Below are 21,184 nucleotides of genomic sequence, written 5' to 3'. Positions count from 1 at the left end.
GAAAGAAGGGAGGGGGAGCCTTCTGAAATTATTAATTTTGTTAGTTAAATTAAATAGTCCCATGCTCTCTTCGTCCACCCATTAAAATGAGATAAACGAAGCTGTAATTGCTATTCCAATCGATCTACCCGGTGTTACTTAGTTGTGTTAAAATTGAAGTTACTAACATTGATTAGTGCCTCCTGGTTTTAGCAGAGTAAAATCGAGTTAATTTGAGAGGATATTTGGAATATTCCGTTATTTTTGCTCATAACAATCACAATTTCTCATTTACCAAAAAAGGGAATATCACAATTTCTTATCCACTAACTCGAGATCAACCCAAGCAAGCCTAAAACAAAACCTAGTGATCATCCTTTTCAAGAGCAGAAAACACATAGGATCAAGATAGACATAAGATGACACACTGAAAACAAAAAGGGTAGTATCGAACATAGCATATGATGTTTGTGCCGAGGTTGCTTGTCTCTCGCTAACACATGACATCCTTGAGGAGCTTGTACCTGCGCGTTGCCGTGCGGGGCGATGGCACGCCGCCCGGGTTCCTCGCGGCTCCCTTCTCGGCAGGGGCGGGCGCATCGTCCCGATGCTGCTGCTGCTGCTGCTGCTGCTGTTGCTTTATCTTCTCGCCGCCCGAGTATTCCGATTTCGTGATGCCGCTGTCGTTCCCGGCTGCCGATTTTCGAGATGAGCTGCCGCGGCGTCTGGACGAGCTCTTGAGCTCGCTTTGGCACCAGTCGCACTGCTCGACCGGCTCCGACGACTCGCTGCAGTAGTTACTGCAATACCTGCAATATACAGCAGAAAAAGGAAATTCATTTTTGTTTGTAGATCAGAAACTCGATCGATCATAATCCTCAAATGATGGGTATTTTTTTGTGGACTTGATATCAAAAAACAAAAAGATCTTCTTTCGCCAACATGAAGAATTCAATATATGATCTCGAGCACCATTTCGAAGGGGGCAAAAAAATCAAAGAGCTGCTTTCAATCAATATCAAGAGCGAAGATATTCTTGCTGTTCATATTGTTAAATTAAATAAGGGAGGCGACTGCAGGGTCCAAGTTGACATAAGGGCGGCGAAGGAGGCAGCGGCAGCCGCCGGCAGCGGGTGGTAGTTGGGAATCAAGAGAGAGCAAAGAATTCAGTTACAAGTAGCCATCCAACATGGAATGAAGAAAGAGATGAAGATGGTGACTTCCGCGGGCATTGAAACTGTTCTGGAATACACACAGTGCATGTACACAAAGCATACAGCATATATGAGAGAGAGAGAGCCCGTACGAGTGCTGGTAGCGGTTGCCGCACTGGTTGCAGCGGAAGAGCTTCTCCGGGAAGCCGACGTCGCCGCACATGCAGCACACCGCCGGAATATCCACCATTTCTTGATCCCTCAGGGAGGGGGAGAGAGTATGAAGATAGCGATGGGAAACGATGTAAAGCAAGAAAACCCAAGAAAGATGTAAACCAGGGAAGGCCAAACGAGACTTCTCTCCTATGCATATATATATGCGCAGAGAAAGAAAGGAGAGAGAGAGGGGTTTTGAGTCGGTGTTGCTGATTCCAATATATATTGTTTAAAGACAATTTTTTTATACGGAAGTGAGCATAGGGAGAATAAATATTATAAATACGACCCAGAAAGAGACACCGGGTCGCTTGCACTGGTGCTTTCGCTGACGTGTCTGCACTGAATTTTTATTTTCGTAGATTCATTTGCTATAAGTGAATTTCAGAAAGCAGCATGATCTGCGCACAGTTATGCACGAAACGATCGCAGATTTCACCGTACTCTCTTGGATGGTCCGATCCATCGTGTCCCATGGCATCGCGGTGTGCGCATGTCAGCTGATTCGTTGCCCTTGTGTGGTGATACGTCTCATGTTGATTGGTGGGATTCAAGTTTGTTTCTATTGTCACTGTCCCATGACTTCTTTCACATGTTGCACATCTCCATCCGTCGATTCCGTACAATCTCGGGAGCAAAGGGAGACGCAATTCCATAACTAGGTCTACAGATCGGTGCCCCATGTTTCTGTTGCTGATTTGGCTTCTATCAAACGACAGAATGATAAATCGGTGGACCAGTCCATGTCCAGATTCGAAAGGGTTAAAGATGCTTTACCTCGCTCCTAGAAAATAATTCACGAATTTGATTTCTAGTGGATTGAAATTCAATGTTAAAGAAAATTTTAAAGGACAGTATTATGCCGACATATTCTAATTGATAACGAGTGTTTAAGAATGAGCAGTTATTAAAAGATAAAGATAGAGGGCCACATGAAGACTTTACTTAAAATGCGCCTTTTTTGAAAAAATATGAGACATACGATGAGAAGAGGGCATTGACTCACAATTATCTAATTTACAAGAAGAGATAATACTACAAAAAAACCCAAAATTGATACATTGGTAACAAATTTATCCCAAGTTAATTTTTTGATTATCAAAACTTGAAATTGGTACACTTGTCATCCAAGAACCCTAAACTAGAATTTATTTTTTTTTTTTTAAATTTAGCCCTCATTAGTTTCCATTAAATGTGATTAATATCACGAAAAACCTCAAACTAATACACTTATACCCCAAATTAGTACACTCGTCAATTACTACGTATCATTTAGCTAAGCAACTTGACGATAAAATTTAACGAGAACTAGTGGAGGGTAAATTTGTCATATATATACCAATTTTCAGGTTTTGTGTGAAAAAATTAGTTTGTGGTAAATTTATCAGAAGTGTATCAACTTAAAAGAATTGAATGATTGAATCAAATTATCCATAAATCATTTGATTCTTTTAAAAGAGAGCATATATTTTCACCGAAAAAGGACCGACTTTTGGTTATTATTGAGAAATGACGGAGTTATTCATAAGAATAGAGTTTGTTCATTTATGAACAAAAAATTTCGACAACTTGAAGAATCAATATCTCGAAGGAATGGACAGAAAGTAGAGTCAACAATCTCGGATGCAACCATTAAATAAGTAACCATCAACATAGTGAAATAAAACAAACATCAAAATATTTGAGTCAAAGAAATCATCAAGGTAGTGGAGACAATGTAACTATTGAAATAACAGTTTGTAATCTCTATTTATAACCTCCTTTGTAACTTCTGCTTATAATGGCTTTAAATAGTCACTTTGTAGCCCCAACACAAATCAAATAAATTTATTATCTTTTAGATATCTTTACTTTCTTGCACTGTATTTTTATTTTCCAGACTCACATCATCGATTAAAATCCAACGTGTTTCTCAGTTAGAGTTTCCAAAACCTCATCGTTGATTAAAATTTAATGGGAATCTTTATCTCAAGTGCTATATCGTCGATTAAATTTCTGTGTATAATCTTTGTATGCTCAGGTTTGTTGTCGATTAGATTCTGACATAATTTTTTACACTTAGTTCCTTCATAGAGTTTGTATTTTCCAACCCTTGTCGTTGATTAAATTCCAACATAGTTTGCATTTGTACAATTCTATCAATTCTATCTCAAGTGAATTTGCCAATTCTCTTATTATTTGTAATATTTCCTATCTCAAATTAGTATGGATTCTATTTTCTTCAAATAAAAATATAAGAATGATTTTCGTTGAAAGGAATTTCATTGAGGTAGCACTAATTAAACGGGCGGGTGGTTCCCTGGATCACCAAAAAAAAAAAAAAACCTCTATGCTGTGTTTGTTTGTTGTCACGTCACCTTTAATAGGAGGTCAAACCCCTCGGATCCTCCATAATGTCTCAATCATCTTCGTCCAATAAGTAGCGGGGATAATGATGGTACCCTCGGACTAACCTTTAAATTTCCTTTAACAAAAGTCAATTTTGAGTATGAAAAGGCATGGCATTAAAAATTCTCGAAATACTTGCCGTATCTATTTATTTAGTTAAATTATGCCACACTAATCAATCTTTATTTGATTCGGGTCCTTTTCGCTACATGTTTACCTTCCATCACTTCACGTTAGATAAATTTGAGTCCATGTTTATGGGAAAGAAAATAGAGAAGCTCCACTTTTATCTTATAAACCATATGGTAGGTACCCATTTAATCTGCCCACCAAAATTTCATTTATTTAAGATGGTCAGTCTCCTTTCAAATTTTTCCATCGGTATGTGCCGTACATATCAGTTTGAAAGGAGGAAGTGCAATTTCTCCTTAAAATTTATCCGAAAGGGCCTTTTCCCCCTCAGTTTAAATAAATAATTCAATAAGGCAAAATTATTAGTCTAAAATGGAAGGAAAAATGACACAAACAATCCTTAAATTTTAATCCAATACATAATATGTCCTTGAATTTTCAATTTGTTCAATATAGTTTATAAAATTTTGATACATATTCAATTCAGTTCATGGGTTAAATAAAATTTTTCGATATAGTCCTTGATCTTAAATTAATTGAATGACTAAGTTGAACATTTTCATGTAGTTCAAATGCTACATTGATTATATACCAAAAGTCCAGAGACCATATTGAACATATTAAAAATTCAAGGACCACATTAAACATTAAGCTAAATTTTAAGGGACATATTGAATAAATTAAAAATTTATGGATCACATTGCAATTTGGCCAAAATTTAGTGACCATTCGTGTAATTATCCCAAAAATAGAAAATATGCCTAGAACTTCTTAGCCGTTTTCAAAATGACCATTCACTGTATAATGTGGCTCATTTCATAATTATGTACTTTCTTTGACCCTTTGCGCAAAAAAAAAACAAAACAAAAAAAACTCAGTTCGACAAGGAAGAAGGACGAAACAAATTCGAGGTCCACGGATTGATTTAAAAGGGACTGGAGGGGCCCTTCCGAACTTTCTGAACTTTTGCTTAGGCCCAAATTTTCATAATAATTTACATGAACATACATAAACTTTGGCTCCACCAAAATTTTCAAAATATCTTGATATCCCAAAATGTAAGGAAGTTTTTTTTTTTTTTTAATGACCCAGGAAACCCTGTAAGCCAATAGCCGGCGGGAAGAACCTGGGGGCAACATGGGGAAACCACCACCCCATGCCACCGGGCACCAAGTAACTCCACCAGCCTGGATTCGAACTCTTCACCTCTCTTGCAAAGGATCACGAAGCCTACCTAGTGGAGCCACCACGGCCGGTGGTATGTAAGGAAATTTTGATAGGAGCTTTTAAGATAAAAAGACTTCCTATCTAGGTTTTTTTTTTTTTTGGGGGGGGGGTGTTCTTATCGTATTTAAAGGTTATAATGCAATAATGGGGCTTCTAGTTGTGAACTATGAGGAATGTTGAGCAATTATGTTATAGTTTAAAAAACACTTTGGTATAGATGAAGTGATTTCAATTGAGTATCGAGTCTTGCTATTTTTGGTAACATTGAATATCCATTAAAAACTTACACACTATTTTGACTCATTACAAGAGATTATTAAGGAAAGAATCTTAATGTGTTTATGATCCAAAAGTCAAGAGATATTGAATTAAGAAGAAAAATGAAGAGCTATTGTCCTATTTTAAAAGATTATAAAGCTAGGAACATTTTAAAAAAAATTATAGGGTTTTGTTAGCATAATAATATCTAGGCTACTATAAGAATAATAGCTTGTCATAAGTCATAAATTCTTGAAAAAGTGGACCTTATAACAATTTATAATTATTTGTTATTTTGTGTTTTGTGATTCAAATAAATTGTTATTCTCATAGTAGATTAAAGACTGTCACATAATCATTTTTCAAAATTAAATTTTGTTGATAATATGTTTTGTGAAAATGCAACATATCTTTCTCCAATAGTTTTACCTTTCATCTGAAACTTCAAATGGCGAGTGTGATCTTCTCCTATTGGTCTTGACCTTTTTTAGTTGTTTTTATAGATTCGAGGAACTCACATTCTAACCGTTGTTTAATCTAAAATACTTAAAACGCATCGTATGATTCAAGTATTGAGATATAGATTTACATATTGTTTTTAAATACTTTTTAATAACCTAGATAGTATTTTTTTTTTCTATAAAAGAAAGAAAGTCATAAGTAGAAGAGATATCTAATAGGTCTACAAAAAAGGGATCTTTCCAACATGTTCAGTTTCAACCGGTGTGCCCCCACGATATCCTAAATCGAAGTGATTGTTGTTTGAGCTTAATGGATTTTTGAAAGGAGCTGTCTACATCTTATAAGTAACCTCATCAAACAGTAGGAGTCTTTCGACTCCATGTTGAGGCCACTCCGCCTGCTTGGCAACCCAAGTGGAATGATAGAACTACGTTCATTATTTTAACGTGCCAATATCCGCACGTTTAACACTCCCAATTCTTTTATTTGTCTTTTTCTTCCCCAAGAGGAGGAACCCTTTAAGTGCTTAACATCTAAGAAATGCCAAGATCCGCATGTGATCTTAGACGAAATAATTTAAGGACTTACTTTAAGAAGAGATATCTAATGGGTCTACATAAATGGGATCTTTCCATCGTGTTCAATTTCAACCAGTGTGCCCCTACAATATCCTAAATCAAAGTGATTATTATTTTGAGCTTAATGGATCTTTAGAAGGAGCTGTCTACAACATATTATCAGTTTAGTTTATGTAATAAATTGAGGCTGGATCATTATAAATGGCTGGGTCCATATGAATCTCACCAGATTAATGTTCTTTCCCTGGTGACTAAGTTGGAATATCTAGTTAAAGGCGCGACATACTAAGATAGCAGCCCATGTCATAAACCGTTTGAGTGAACTTAGCGTATGTTCCGACCATAATTTGACTAGGTAATTCAAGACGAACTGTTTCTTTCTAAATAAAAATAGAATAAAATAAAAAGGAGTACGCACCAATGCTTTTGTTTTGCAAGAAAAAAGAAGTCAAATGCAAGCATCATCAAATCCCCTCAACTTTAGCAGAATTTGCTTTAGTTGTGGTTCAACTCAGCCCCACTCTCTTTCAAATCACAATGAAATCACTTGTGAGAGAACAAGAACTTTAGGTCAAATTCGATCTATAAGTAAAACGAGCGGGATCGTGCTCCTCGAGAAATATGGGATTTCAATTTCGATTCAACCCAATAACTTGGGTTGGACCATAAGGAAGTAATTTCTTGAAAATCCTCTAATGCTAACTTGGACTAGACGAAAAGACGGACTTAGACCGATCTGCAAAAACAGGTTGAGGATACCGGCCAACACCAAGAAAGAAAAGAGCACAAAATGGAGAGAGAGAGAGAGAGAGAACTTCCAGGACAACAATGGACAACACGGATGGAGACATTTCATGGCCATCTTCGTAAGTTAGATACATCAGAATCACTTTCATGGCATGATGTGGACAGCTCACGAGACTCGTTCGATTTTTCACCGGACGTAGAGCCTCCATCCTTGACCCGTTCGCCCATCTTTTGGACCTCGTACCTCACGAGCCGGGGGCCCGCGGGTGCAGTACCCTACCATCATGCATCTTCCCCATGAAACAGGACATGCTGCCGTACGCTGCTGGTCGCCATTGCGAAGCTTCTCGAGCAACTTCCAACATGCTTTGTTCGGACAAAACTCTCCGGGACTGAAAAGGACGGTAACCCGTCAATCATGCACCATTGTTGCTCGTCGTCGCGGAGACCTATCGCCATCCCCTGCAAGATGTATGGACCCCCCATCACATGTCGCCGAATTTGACGAATCGATTGTGGATCCTTTGGCATGTAACCGGACCGAGTAAGTTTATCTTCGCATGGGTCTACATGGGCCATTAGAGAAATCTTTTGGGAGCAAACAATGAGCATCAATATCGTTACTTTCAGTATTGAACAATCTACTGAAGCCCCAGAGAGAGAGAGAGAGAGAGAGAGATGTGCAGGGTCGCGCGCGTGCATGCACGTGCACACATGTGAACAATTAAATATTCAATTGAGGTGAATTGGATGAAATTTCTAAGATGAAAAGGTCGAATTACAAGATAGAGATAATTGACATTGACAAGAACTCCCAGCATCATCCCAAACTCTTCATCCCCTTGAAAAGAAGGGTATCACAAAGTTAAATCAGCTACATGAACCCCTTGCAAAGGCCCTCTCTCTCTCTCTCTCTCTCTCTCTCTCTCAAGAGAAGAAAAGGAACATTTTAAAGGAAAAGACCAGTCTTTCAACTGAAACATGATCTGCTAGTGAACGAGAAATCAGCAATGAAAGCATACTGCCTCTCAGATAGCCAGCATTCGAACCACTTGAAAAGACAACAGTCAGAGAAGTATCGTTGAGGCTAAAGCCAACATTTACAGAAGTGTCCTTGATGCCAAGGCCGACATTGACAGAACTTACAGCATAAACGAAACAAATTTCATATAAGAAACTGTTATAAAAAAATGTGTATATAGCAATATTTACCTCATTTTGACATCTTCAAAAGACTACACTACTATTTCACAACAACAAAAAATCAGCACCACCCCGGCACTATGTTGCTACAGAGACGGAAACCGGCAGGCCCTTTCCCTTCGATACAATGTACTGAGCCTTTTTTTTGCAGGGTGATGAAGATAGACGATGTCTTGATTTGTCAACCTCATTATTGCCCTCCGCTTAGGGAGAGGGACTCCCCCTAGTCCATAAGTGGATTCCTGCCAATTGTTAATTATTCAGTGTCAAAAGTCAATGCCACTCATTAACTTTTCCAAAGATTAAGAACGGTAGAGGCATGACAGCAAGAGCAGTATTAAACCAAACCGGACCAGCTGGTGCAAACTGATGAACCAGGAAATGGTCCTATGTCCGGTCCGGCTGAACCAATGCACCAGTCTAAAGCGCAGTCAACTCAGTCAAGCCCGATTGATACCATCAGGAAGACAAAAGGTAAAAAAACCCACCGAGATGTTCATTTTCATCTGTTCGAAATTATGTCAGAACTGTCCTCAAATTAGAAAACCTTAAGGACCTCACAGGGATGAAGCGATCCAACTAACTTTTGCGTAGCATGCCTTCTCCAAGGAAACTTAGACACTGTGCATGTTACATTGCACAAAGCATTAGGCAAGGCTGTTAAAATCAGGATCATACTTAGAACCAATGGAAGATAGAATTGAGGATCTCCTGCTCCCAGGAGCTCAAAAAACAATGTAGTTAAAATCTTTTTGATAATAGTATGCCTTTGGTACTCAATGACTTTGAACCATAGTTGCTGAATATCTTGATACTCACTATACTATGGTTGCTATATATGTCTGATGTAACCAAAAGAAAGAAGTATATAAAGTCAGAACTAGGATCTACGACAAAATAATTTGACTCCTACCATCAAAGAACTTGCTCTAGCAATTTAACAACTTGGCTTGTGAAAGAGCAAAAACTCACACGGGACTCCACAAGGCAATGAATAGCATTGTTCTTTATTCTTTCCAGTCATAAGGAGCACGCTCGACTATTAAATAGTCTCCCCGGATATCCTTTGCAACTCGAATCTCATCATCAAGGTAAACATTCTCAAACCTGTGTAAACAACAAGAATAAGTACTGCACAAATATGTAACTGGCTATGAAAATAATCACAGAAAACTTGAGCTTTTCTGTTTGTATAACAGTAACAGTGAAAAACAGAGATTTGTGTCATTGAGACAGTAAATATGAAATTATGTTACACTCAACTATTACAGACTCCAAAGAAGGAAGAGTAGACAATATTACCTAATCAGCATGTATGATACTCACATATACCCTGATACTAAAAATTATTTTTGCAACATACAAATCTACATGCGCAACAACAAAGGCACACCAATAGAAGAACAAAAGGAGAGAGAGGGACGTGAGGCACTAAACTCCTACTTCTATCATGTCAACAGAATGATGTGTCCTATCTTCTAAACACCCTAACCATTGACATAGAGTTCACAGGAAGAAACTCAGCCAACACTCATTAAACAACGTTATCTAGATTGTGACATGTGACCAAACGCAACTGTGGTAAAGATATTATCATCTACCATTTGGTCGTGGATTAATGATGAAACCAACAAAACCCAAAATGCAGAAGAAAAGGATATGGACGCAAAAGGATATATCAACCCAGACAGAGTGCACTGTTAGTGCATTGTCTAAATAAAAATAGTGAAAGCAATTCAATCAATCATGAAAAACATCACTTGTCACTCATACAAATCATCAAGAAACAATGCAAGTCTGCCTCTGAGATACATAGTTCTCTTCAGAGTCCAACCACAAATGTTAAATGTCTCTAAATCCTCTTCTGATTTAATAGTGATATCTTGCTATGACCTTCCTGAGCTTGGGCCTGAGTTCTTTTCTCACATATATACCAGGCTGGCCCAACAGTCAATCGATGAAAATCATATTCATGCTAACTATGATGTTGTTCTAGGAACAAGGCCATGAATTATGCTCAACTTGACAGTATAGATTGGAAAATTGTACTCCTGCAGACTCTGTAAGTATTGTGCATAATGTTAAACAAAGTATTGCATACAAAATGCATGAACTATTCCACATTGACAAAAATTTAAAATTGCAATGCCCTACAGTTCATAAGTGGAAAACATAACTTTTAGGAGTTATGTCTCAGAAGCGATATTTCTGAGGTGACAATTAAATGAATCTATACAGATCAGAATCCATTAGGCACCAGATAAATCTCTCGGACTACCAGTTCCACTATCATGTTGCTTTCCAGAAGATCCAAATGTTTCAATTCATACTAGGAACCTCTTCTCACACATGAATCTGGGCTGAAAGAGAAATACATCGTCCAACATAACTTCTCTTTTCAAGCTTTATAACTTTATGATTTCAAACATCTTCTTTTCTATAGATACTTCATGATTCCTAATATTGGAAAATTGTAATTCATACCATTTCATGGGATTTTTTATCAAGCTTGTGCATCATTGGCATTCTCTCATTGATGGTTCTTTCTCTTTCTTTACTTGTTGTCTTAATTATCTAGATCGTCGTAAGAGGAAATGTCAACAACGTTATTTAGTTATCTGACCCAGAATCATAAAAAAAATCTTGCTATAAAAATGTTTCTTGGTTTTAACACATAAAAGAAAAGGAACTTTCATGAATTCCTGCTTGGGCATACACCAGTATTTAGGAAGTCAACCGTTGTAAGAGCTATCATGTATCTACTTCCTGGGTAAAATGGGTAAAATGGCTAGGAAAAATGAGAACAAGGCTAAACGATTCATTACATTTTGTTGCATTCTAAAGAAAAATTGTGTGATGTTCAATGTACATGATATGCTTATTCAGTTATTCTTTCTGTTATAATATCCTATTATATGCCATCACAGACTTAAAAGTTGTGCAACATACAATCGGCAAATGTTAAAGACGTGACCTGTTAAGAAGAGTACATGCATGCACTGATAAATCCATTTTTCTTCCAGACAACATAGAACTATCTAAGTAGAACTGTTGATTCAATTGCCATTTCCAGATGAATCAAATAAACACTCACCAACCCTGGCCAAAAGGAGGAAGTGGAATCTCCCAGCTCCTTCCTCGTAGCACAGCGCTAGTAAATCTGGAATGAGCATACAAACAAATCATGAATCTCAAATTGTGAACACTATGGTTCTGTATATTATTGGACACTGTCATACTTGCATCGCATCTTCTTGTCCCCGATTATTATGTGAACACTCAAATTCTCTCGGTTAAATGCAAATCAGACAAGGACAAAATCATCTTCAAGGAGCAAAGAAGTTACGAGCTAACATAATGACATTCTAACATCTAGCGGAGGAAAGATAGACATAAATCCAAACTGCAATTGTTATCTAGTTTATCACTCAACACAGTAACATCCTATGCGACTATCTTAGCATGAAAGTTTGGTCAATCTCAGAATGCGCAGAACTATTCACTATGCTTAGCAGATTGATCAGTTGAATATAAGCCATTGAAAGTAGAAGAAAATCAAGCATAAAGTTCAAGGTTCATAGTTATTCCATGTACTTATTCTCCAACTGAATACTGATTCATCCCAAACAATTTAATAAGGTCAGTATTTCTCCTATAATTGCATAACTCAGAGCCCATCTAGTAAAGGATGCATAATATACCAGCATCATGTCCTCAAAAGTGGCAGAAACACAAATAATACTGGTTCTTCCAAGAGATAATTTTAAAAGCCAACTTTGACCCCTTAGGAATGAAAATGGCAGAGTGGAGTGTTTCCTTTTAGTGGCCAAAAAGAGCAAACTACAAACCGATGCCTCAAGAAAGAACTTTATGAAACTCAATCATCACCAGAAAAAAAAAAAAAAAAAAAAAAAAAAAAAAACCTGGGAATAAGAAAAGAAAATAAATTTAAAACATCCACTTAAACAAACTTATTACTGGATCAACCACAACCAAACACAGGCATTGCTTTTGTTCTTCATATTCTAATACAATTCAAACCCTGTAACTCCGTATAATAACAGGAAACAAGCTTCTACAAGGAGCTCGAAAACACCGCTCTTTATTCATCTCAATCCACCATATCAGTGGAAGAAAGAGATGCCACATTTTGTGGAGGCTGATCATTATACAACCCAGACAAAGCCCCAAAGTTCAAGCCGGAGATGGTCTAGATAGATGCCATCATTCTAAAGCTTTTGCATGGTTTGGGTCTTCAAACTGATATAACATATATTAATTTCCTTTCGCAGATAGAGGAGCTCCTAGTCCTAAACATTCAAGCTTCACTGATTCAAACTTCGATACTAACTTCATTGGATCTTGCATTTTACACCCGAAAGGGAGAGGGACACGCAAGGAATTCTGCGGATGAGATAGCAATGCTCGCAACTACATCGTATCGAAAGACAATTTTCCTTCGGAAAGAAGGAAGTGCGGATCAGACTCTGACGTCATTAGAGATCCAACTGACTCGATCCTTTTCATGCAACAGCAATGAGAATTTACTCACGCAGCACGACGAAGCAATGCTTCCGCGAAATCATTAGCCCTAAATACTCGGACTTTCATCTCCGCGAGGCTTCGTCAAGATCGAGAGCTTCTCGCCAAATTGAGCCTCCACAGCTCTCGCCGACGAAACAACCGACACTGCTCAGGAGGCAGAGAGGCGCAAAACCGAAACTGAATCGTACCTAAAATTCACCCTCTGCGGAGAAGCGATCTCGATGCCGGAGCGGACGAAGAAGACCCCGTCCGGAGGGAACGTGATGACGTTGTTGAGGGCCTTCTTCTCCACGTCGATCACCTGGAGCACGTCCCCCGCGGCCGTGCCGAACCACCGGGCGTTCTCGATGATGTACAGCTGCTCCTTCTCGGTTGTCCAGAGCAGCCGCCACGTGGCGGAGAGGGAGGGGCCGGTGGTGACGGCGCCGCGGCCGAGGGCGGCGACGGCGTCGATGGCCGCGACGATGGAGGAGAGGGCGGCGGGGTCCCGCTGGGTCCGGAGGCCGCGGTCCTGGTCGGCGATGAGGGAGAGGAGGCGCTTCTTGGCGGAGTCCGGCTGGGTGGCGAGCGTGGACGAGCAGGTGAACTTGGGAGAGCGTGTGGCGGGAGGAGAGAGAAAGCAAGCCGTCGCCGTCGCCGTCGCCATGGCCGTTGGGGCTCTTTCTCCTCAGTTCCCTCCCTGTGATCAGAAGTTTCTGTTGGATTTGCGCGCGCAGATGAGGCACGTGTGGCTCACATGAAAGCAGGCAACGGTTTCAGCGAACGCTATACAGCGGGGGCCCACAAACACGACGCGGATTATAGAGAAATCAACACATTTTTTCACCGCCACTTCAGTTATTCGACATTTAGAATCAAAATTGCAATTATTTTCGGTTGATATGAATTGACACTAATTATAGATAGGGGGTGTCAAGGAATCAAGTCGGATTGGATTTTCATGATACCCAACTCAACCCAAAAATCGGCAAGGGTGCAATTGACCCGACCTGACCCACCCACCTAAGACTCGAATATCATATAACCCAAGAAAAGGGATTGGGTCATACCAGCGCCAATCAGCTGGACTCAAATCAAAGGTTTCATCCTTGCTGCGTTGTGCTCTGGAGATGTCAAAAAGCCCACATAAAAAAACAACAATATCAACATCTTGAAAACCGACCCGAAGAAGATTAAGGCTCAACTCCTAAATACCTTAAATTTTAGGGTAGATTCAGGTCGGCATGGACTTTTTTGACACCCCTAACTATAGGCACCATCCCCTAATTATAGACACGATCAAGACAGACCGACCAGAATTGCTGGATACTTTATAGCCCAAAACCATCTAGGATATTTAGAACCCATTTGGAACAAGATCTGTCTTATCATTGGGAAAAAATGTCCGTGTCAGCTGAAGCTTTTTGATTGCTGTGTATCATAACATTCTACAAATTCCTGATCTACATATATTCCCTCAAAAAATGTAGTTGTTGCAGGACATGATTCTTCTCCTCCAATCCCCACAGACATTAAGATCTGGAGGTTTTTATCAAGAAAGGGAACCCCCTTTTAAAAATTAAAATACACGAAGCATGTACGGATCAAAAAATTGTCGCGGATGCCATCACATAGCTTGGATATTGAAAAGGTTGCAATGAGAGATTGGTAATCAGACGGAAATCCCATAGTCGGTGATTTTGGAAACCTCTTTGGTCAGAGCATTCCTTTCTCGCTTCGCCTCGGAAGCCAGGTTAGAAACCTGCCATTGAAACAATAGAAGGCGCATTAGCAAGGACAGGAAACAAAACTAGCTGAGGACAATCGCAGTGCATCTCGCAATCATAACTCAGAGATTCAGCACAACAGTTTTGCCGAGAACAGAGTGAAATCTCAGGGAACAAAACATGATGAACATAATCTCCAAGTCTGTAAAACTATCATTAGCCCTCCTCCACAAGCCAATAGAAAATGGAATGTAGAGGAGAAAAGCCAAAAATGGAGCCTCTACAGAGAGCAATGATAGAGATCTCCATTCAAACTAAAACTCTATTCCTATATCCCGCTACTGTAGTCCGCTCCACATATCTTTCAACAACGCTAAACACTCTGCACCATGATATTGTGAATCAATTTTAGATCCCTAAATAAATTCCTAGAAAAAGGATTTCACATACAAGAAAGCCTTTGACATCCTATAAGATGAGATACTTTTAGTGAAGATAGTAAAGAATCTATTCAAAGATATGGAACCGAAAGACCAGGCAGGTAGGTGTTTTGATACGAATTAAGGCATAGATTTTTCACATTCACACCCCATACTAATGAATCTCTCCAAGAAATTCAAGAACATTCTGATTCACCAGGCCTAATTAGGTGGTAATCAATCTCACAGACTAAACAAAACAAAAGGCAGGAAGCACTTCACCATTGAGCATGATTTTTAAGAGAGAGAGAGAGAGAGACCCAGGATGGAGGTTAAAATGCTATTGGAACCTCAAAATGCCTATAGGAAATAACAACCTAAAAAAACGAATTTTTTAGGAAAATAATCAAACTGGTGAATGATTTCGCCCTTATTCCCCATTATAGATTTAACTTCCCCACACATCAACGTTACTTTAACATGTGAGCTCTGGTGGCTCAAAGATCAATGCAAACACATTCTGCAACAATGTTATCACCAATCAATCAAGGTTCATTATTACACTGTACTGCTTGATCAGTTGACGTTAGTGTAAAGATTGCCAGTGATTAACCACCATGCAAAATCCTACAGTGTTAACATAGTACGGCCAAATTGATCACTAAACTCACTTGCTTAACTAGCACTAAGAGTACCAGCAGGTGCTTTTCCAAAAGGTACTGCTAAGGATGGCATCTACAAAATACCATATTCCTTTTTCCCTACTATGGAGAAAACTCACCTGTGATCTGAAACGAGAAGCTTCTCTTCGGGGAAGCTCTCGAATAACATCCTTTAAACCTGACAGATATGGGGACAGAAATTGTGAGTTCATTCAACCAAACCCACCTCAATCTCAAGGAGAAAATCGAGCAGACACAAAACCAAACAGTACAACTATACCTGCCGCTTGTCTTTCAATCTTATAAGCTGAGTGGCTTACACTTTGAATCTGCTTGCCTGCTTGTCTGCCATCATAATTAAAAACCCAAATTAAGGAATTTTTTGGCCCCATGCAGGCAGAAGTAGATGGTGCACTTCTGTCACAAGCAACATACCTAAGCTTTGTCCTTCCTCGAAGCATTTCTTCTTCTGCTAATTGAGCTCTCCTCTGCAAAAAATTTGCGAACATTTTAAGTTCCCAGAAAGAGTTAAGGAAATACTAATGAAAAATGCACATCCAAAATCATTGTGCGTATATAGATAAAGATAAGATGGCAGTTGCTGCTCATAGGTGGAATAGTGGCTCTAGAATTTGGGATCCAAATCTTTCAGAGGACTTGAGGACCAGGAAGAGGTTTAAATTCTGTATTTCTTGAAAATTTTGCATCACTCGAATATCAGGAGTTTAATGATGATAAGCTGATCTTGCAAAGGGTATACAAAAACAAATATCTTGCTAATTCTACACATATTCAGCTTCCTTGTAGCAGAATTGTAGAAAGAGCTCCTTGAAGACACTTTCATGTATGGGTCTTGAATTTTGGGATCATATTGTAACACAACTATGATAATTGACATAAAAGGACGATGCTACTACAACATATCTTATTGGTATGAAAAAACAGTTGAGTCTCATCTTGTTCTACGCTGTGAAATTGCCAATCAGCTCAATGAAAAACTAGTATGGTCTGTATCAAAACATAAGTTGTTCAAAACAAATTTGAAGTTATGTTTGACATGAGATTCACATGTCAGTTTCTGAAAAAAGCTTTCCCTTGCTAAGCAGACACTGAGACCAAATGCTGATACACTATGCTGTATCAGCAGTGGGAGGCTATTTCTGGGCTTTAAAAAGCTATCCAAGGTAAAGATGCTTTAATTGATAAGTGTTAAGATATTAAATCTTATGTGCATCTTTCTCTTACAGCTTAAGCTTTTGGAGAAGAAGGTTTCCCTCTTTATACATTTAAGGTTTCCACAAATTCTATTACTCACACAAGGTTTGGACACTTAATGCCTTTGTCATATACCAGCATAAGTGCAAGGGAAGTTTTAAAATATTAAATATGGTCCACATTGTTTTATAATAGCTTAAGCTTTGGCAGAAGACAATTACGTACTCAAATTCAATAAAGAAATATGAAAAAAGATATTTCAAACTGAATTTTCCAAACCTCATGGATGGAGAGAAATAGAAGAGTCTTTTGTAGGAAAAGAAATTCCTTGTCATCCTCAAAAGAGAATTTTAAAGGTCTCCATCCAAGTTGACTGTTGCTCCTACTTGTATTGGTCACAGGTACCAGTTTTAAGCTCTGTTAGCTTTTTCCTGTTTACGCTATTTGATCTTTGTACAAATCCAGGGAATTAAGGTCCTCATTTCCTAGGATTCTATTTTTAGTCAGAAAGGCAGTGCGCTATCCACATTTTCCTGGATGGTAAAGGTACTCTGTAGCTCTTCTGATTTCTTGCAGCCAGCAGATTGTGTATGTGTCTGTAATTTACTGTAATAACATGAATGTCCACCTTCCTAGAGAAAATAAGTACCCCATGTATCCTTCATTCAATATTTACGTTCTTGGCCTGAAATAAATGCCGCCGAAAAATACAAACTTACTTCTAGTTTCTCACTCTCAGCTTTCAGGAGGTCAATTGATTTTCGAAGTTCCTTGACTTTGGCATCAGCTCGGGATAACATCGACTGCAACCACATATATAAGAGATAAAAATTACATCTCACATTGAGCATGATTGATGAGGATAATGTCTTCTAGCTTCCTTAAATGCTAGAGTGCAAACACCAAGCGATGTGAAACGATGCCATGAAATGGAAACTTAAACATCTAATCTAATAATAAAAGAATGCTAAAGTTGTGGCAGAAATTAAATAATTTCATTTTCTTAGAGCTGCAACATAGAAAAGATATTCTAGTGTTTAGAAACTCTGGTGATGTTTATTGAATGAAGAAAAAACCTAATAACAATGGGACTTAAAAGACCAATTTATACTAGGGTTATAGACATAAGACAATCTCAATCTTGAATCTAAAATAACAAATTCCAATCTCAACCATCCAACCTAAGAAAACATTCACATGACTACTTATAATTCTAAGATAATGAGAAAAGACTAAATTAAGGAAAAACACTTAAAGCTGCTAAAACAGGATCATGCTCCTGCCTCATTCTCCCCGGGTTGGAAAGAATCAAGCTCAAATGTGGAGACTTTAACTTCTTCTAAAGAAATCTCTAGACAACTCAAATGAGAAATATGGTTTGAAAACTAAGGATGATTGGAATGAATTTGCCTAATATCTTTTCCAACACTTCACAACTCAAAGCCAAGTTTTCTCCAAATCGGGAAGAATGATGCTGACTAGGAAGGAGGATATGGCTACGAAGTTTCTAGTGAATTGGTAGAATAATTTGGGTATCGAAGCTGCATGGGATATTGGAGAGGAAATGAAGAAGATTGATTCAGAGACATCTGATGAAGTTAAGTCTCCACATTCAAACTTAATTCTTTCCAGCTCGAGGGGAATGATGCAGAAGCATAATTCTATTTTAGTAGTTTTAAGTGTTTTTCGTCTTTATTTAGTCTTTTCTCACATTATTTTAGGGTTACAAGTGGTCTAAATCAGGTTGGATGGCTGAGATTAGAAAATGTTATTCTAAGATCTTACGTCTGTAACCCTAGTTTTAATAGGTCTTTTAAGACTCTTTGTCATTAGCTCTTTCTTCATTCAATAAAGATCATTGGCTTTCATAAACCCTAACATATCTTTCTTGTTCCAGCTTCAATCCAACTCAATTCTAGCCCCGTTTTGTTCTCTTTGCTACCTTTTACTCCTCCAATACATCGCAACAGCAATAATACTCACCTCTTCACTCATTAAAAGGCGCAAGGTATTGTAATACAGGAATCGCCTTGGCCCTGCAATGGATGTATTAATTATTAGTCACACTCCATAGAATTGATAAAGGAAGCTAATCAATTAGGAGAACAAAAGGGACTCCTTAATCCCACTGTCAATAAGTATCAATGAGATAATTCTTACATAAGTAAAACATGCCATTTAGTAACTTAACCTAGTTAATCACTTTACACATAAAGCATCGATTTTTTTTCCATAACAACAAATGAGATGAATTGACTAGCCAACCAAGATGCAAAAAACCATACTTTTCAGTACAATGAAGCCCGAGCCAGTGACTACTCCAGCCGTCAACATGGGATTCGAAGCAGCTATCTCAATGCCCTCTGCACTTCAAGAGAATACGACTTGCACAAATTAAAACTAAAAACAAAAGCATTTCCCACAAAATAACTATCGACAATACAACAATACGAAAAGAGCAAACCTTTAACTTTTCCAAAGAAAATATCTTCATAAGCATCATATTTGGACTTGACTTCTTGAAAAGTATCCTACATTCAGAAGGTTATTTGACAACATAATCAATGAATAATTGCAGAATTCTTCTGAAGCAAAATCTTAGCAGGACGACACCATCATCATGGGTGACATAGAATCGAGTTCAGTCATGCCGATACAGTTTAATTCTTGAGCTCAACTTGACTCAGAAGATGAACAATATTTTCAATCTCAATGTTTTTTTCCTATAAATGTAATGTAGATATGTAAAATACAATTGCTCAGTAACTTCTTGAGTCAAGCTCGATTAAGCCGCGAGTCTAACTCCATTAGCTTAAAACCGCTTACACCCCCAACGCACATTCTCCCGCGCAAACGTTTCAACACCAGAGCAGATTAGAACGGCCATGAAGGGGAAACCCTACCTAAAGAAACCTCACAAAAATAATGATTCCTTTCCAATTCCACCACATTTCCGAAAACTCGATCGCCCAACTCAACCTTCCACGAATCAAACAATCGACATTCGATCAGACATATCGAAATCCTCATTCGCGAGGCCCCAAACTCAACGGCGAGAGCGGGAACCGTTTCCCCCGGAATCAGGAAGAACGCCGGAGGGGGGAAAGCAATCGGCGAGGGCGGAATCGGAAAGGAAAAAACGGACCTGGATCATCGCGACGGTCATCATCGTGTGAGCCGCGGCGGTGGAGCGGATTTGGGCGAGGCGGGACCGCGAGGCCTCGGCGAACGACCCGACGTCGTCCTCGACCCCCTTCCGCAGGAGCCGGGCCTGGTCGACGGCGTAGTCGACCCACGGCGTGGCGTCTCCGATCGATTTTGGCCGGGCGGCGTGCTCCGGGTTCGGGTTCGGGTTCGGGTCGGATGATTCTGCAACCGTCGCCATTGCCAGAGAAAGAGAATCTGATCTCTCCGTCTCGATTGAGCTTCCGCCTGTCTGGTCAGGTGCTTCACTTTGGAGAGGGAATCGCGAATAATCGGGTCGGGCTAAGATCCGGCCCGGTTGCGTGTTCGGCGGTCCGCTTGCGCTTTTCTCGTGGAGTTGAAAGGTTCTCGGGCGGACCCGTTCCCGTCCAGGAACCGGATCGGTTCCCCCAAAATCGAACCGGATTTGACCTGATCCAGCCTTCGGGTGGGTTAATGAAACTGGTGGCATGTTCTTTCTTTTTTTCATTAAATTGAAGATGTATCATGATTAAAGGCGATTCTATAGTCAGTAAGTTCGTAGAGATTTTTTCAATTTGCGGCAAAATTTGATTGGAATGGGTAAATGTTATTGTGTTTTAATTTGTTATTGTCATATTATTTGCATGTGTGAGTACAATCGGTACATTCCAAATAGTTCATAATGGGCAATTCCACGTCTTGAATTGGAAATTAGACTAAAATTTGCTAGTTTGGATTTTATGAATCAAGAATCGAATCAATGTCCCCAAGAACCACCTATAACCAATCCGGTCCGAGCAGGTCTTTTTACCCCTACATTCTCACTTCCGGCCTCTTTGTCTTGACTAACAAAATCCTACACGTGCATTGTGCATAAAAATTTATATTAACAAAAAATAAACTATGCATATAACAATATACTACTTGACATATACTACACGTAGGTATATTAGGAAAAAAAAAATTATAACTGCAGCACTCACCAGAAAAGAAAAACATATTAATCTCTATTGACAGATATTAATCTAATTTTTATTTTCATGTTTAAACTTTTCTTTTCGAAAAATTGCATTGAAGATCGTGTAAATCTACGTAAAATGAGTTACAACTATATGTTGTACTCAATGA

The 21,184-nt window shown here is 38.8% G+C and overlaps 3 protein-coding genes across 6 annotated transcripts; all 3 read right to left on the bottom strand.

The window, feature by feature from the left end:
• Window positions 1-240: 240 nt before the first annotated feature.
• LOC104442280 lies at window positions 241-1,570 on the bottom strand. The gene is made up of 2 exons (XM_010055651.3): window positions 1,286-1,570; window positions 241-788 (listed from the first exon to the last, which is right to left on the bottom strand). Exons 1-2 carry the CDS (start codon window positions 1,381-1,383, stop codon window positions 473-475), a joined length of 414 nt encoding a protein of 137 aa, XP_010053953.1. The 5' UTR covers window positions 1,384-1,570; the 3' UTR covers window positions 241-472.
• A 6,558-nt stretch (window positions 1,571-8,128) lies between these two features.
• On the bottom strand, window positions 8,129-14,121 carry LOC104442279 (probable plastid-lipid-associated protein 11, chloroplastic). Of its 4 annotated transcripts, XM_039311586.1 has the most exons (5): window positions 13,939-14,121; window positions 13,078-13,568; window positions 11,439-11,504; window positions 9,317-9,451; window positions 8,146-8,586 (listed from the first exon to the last, which is right to left on the bottom strand). In XM_039311586.1, the coding sequence occupies exons 2-4, from the start codon at window positions 13,533-13,535 to the stop codon at window positions 9,352-9,354; spliced, it is 624 nt and encodes a 207-aa protein (XP_039167520.1). In that variant the 5' UTR covers window positions 13,536-13,568; window positions 13,939-14,121; the 3' UTR covers window positions 8,146-8,586; window positions 9,317-9,351. The 4 variants fall into 4 exon arrangements, with proteins under 4 accessions (XP_010053947.1, XP_039167521.1, XP_010053949.1 ...); XM_010055645.3 differs by lacking the exon at window positions 13,939-14,121 and having other exon boundaries at window positions 8,129-8,586; window positions 13,078-13,839; XM_039311587.1 differs by lacking the exons at window positions 9,317-9,451; window positions 13,939-14,121 and having other exon boundaries at window positions 8,129-8,586; window positions 13,078-13,870.
• Window positions 14,122-14,278: 157 nt separating this feature from the next.
• On the bottom strand, window positions 14,279-20,386 carry LOC104442278 (RGS1-HXK1-interacting protein 1). Its single transcript, XM_010055644.3, has 9 exons — window positions 20,037-20,386; window positions 19,356-19,422; window positions 19,177-19,254; window positions 18,875-18,927; window positions 17,611-17,694; window positions 16,112-16,164; window positions 15,957-16,021; window positions 15,796-15,854; window positions 14,279-14,630 (listed from the first exon to the last, which is right to left on the bottom strand). Exons 1-9 carry the CDS (start codon window positions 20,274-20,276, stop codon window positions 14,541-14,543), a joined length of 789 nt encoding a protein of 262 aa, XP_010053946.2. The 5' UTR covers window positions 20,277-20,386; the 3' UTR covers window positions 14,279-14,540.
• Window positions 20,387-21,184: the final 798 nt, after the last annotated feature.

This window comes from Eucalyptus grandis, chromosome 4 (assembly GCF_016545825.1).
Source record: "Eucalyptus grandis isolate ANBG69807.140 chromosome 4, ASM1654582v1, whole genome shotgun sequence".
In the NCBI taxonomy this organism is placed as follows: domain Eukaryota; kingdom Viridiplantae; phylum Streptophyta; class Magnoliopsida; order Myrtales; family Myrtaceae; genus Eucalyptus; species Eucalyptus grandis.
The sequence above is the reverse complement of the archived record's forward strand: the minus strand, read 5'-3'. Positions and strand labels throughout refer to the sequence as shown.

Coding starts and splice junctions, on each gene's coding strand:
- LOC104442280 (XM_010055651.3), bottom strand. CDS start 1,383: ATGGTGGATATTCCGGCGGTGTGCTGCATGTGCGGCGACGTCGGCTTC. Junction 789..1,285: donor GGCAACCGCTACCAGCACTC/GTACGGGCTCTC, acceptor TGTATATTGCAG/GTATTGCAGTAACTACTGCA.
- LOC104442279 (XM_039311586.1), bottom strand. CDS start 13,535: ATGGCGACGGCGACGGCGACGGCTTGCTTTCTCTCTCCTCCCGCCACA. Junction 11,505..13,077: donor CCGCAGAGGGTGAATTTTAG/GTACGATTCAGT, acceptor TGCTCATTCCAG/ATTTACTAGCGCTGTGCTAC. Junction 9,452..11,438: donor CCTCCTTTTGGCCAGGGTTG/GTGAGTGTTTAT, acceptor TTGTTTACACAG/GTTTGAGAATGTTTACCTTG.
- LOC104442278 (XM_010055644.3), bottom strand. CDS start 20,276: ATGGCGACGGTTGCAGAATCATCCGACCCGAACCCGAACCCGAACCCG. Junction 19,255..19,355: donor TTTCTTTGGAAAAGTTAAAG/GTTTGCTCTTTT, acceptor CTTGAAGTGCAG/AGGGCATTGAGATAGCTGCT. Junction 17,695..18,874: donor GCCTTTTAATGAGTGAAGAG/GTGAGTATTATT, acceptor ATGTGGTTGCAG/TCGATGTTATCCCGAGCTGA.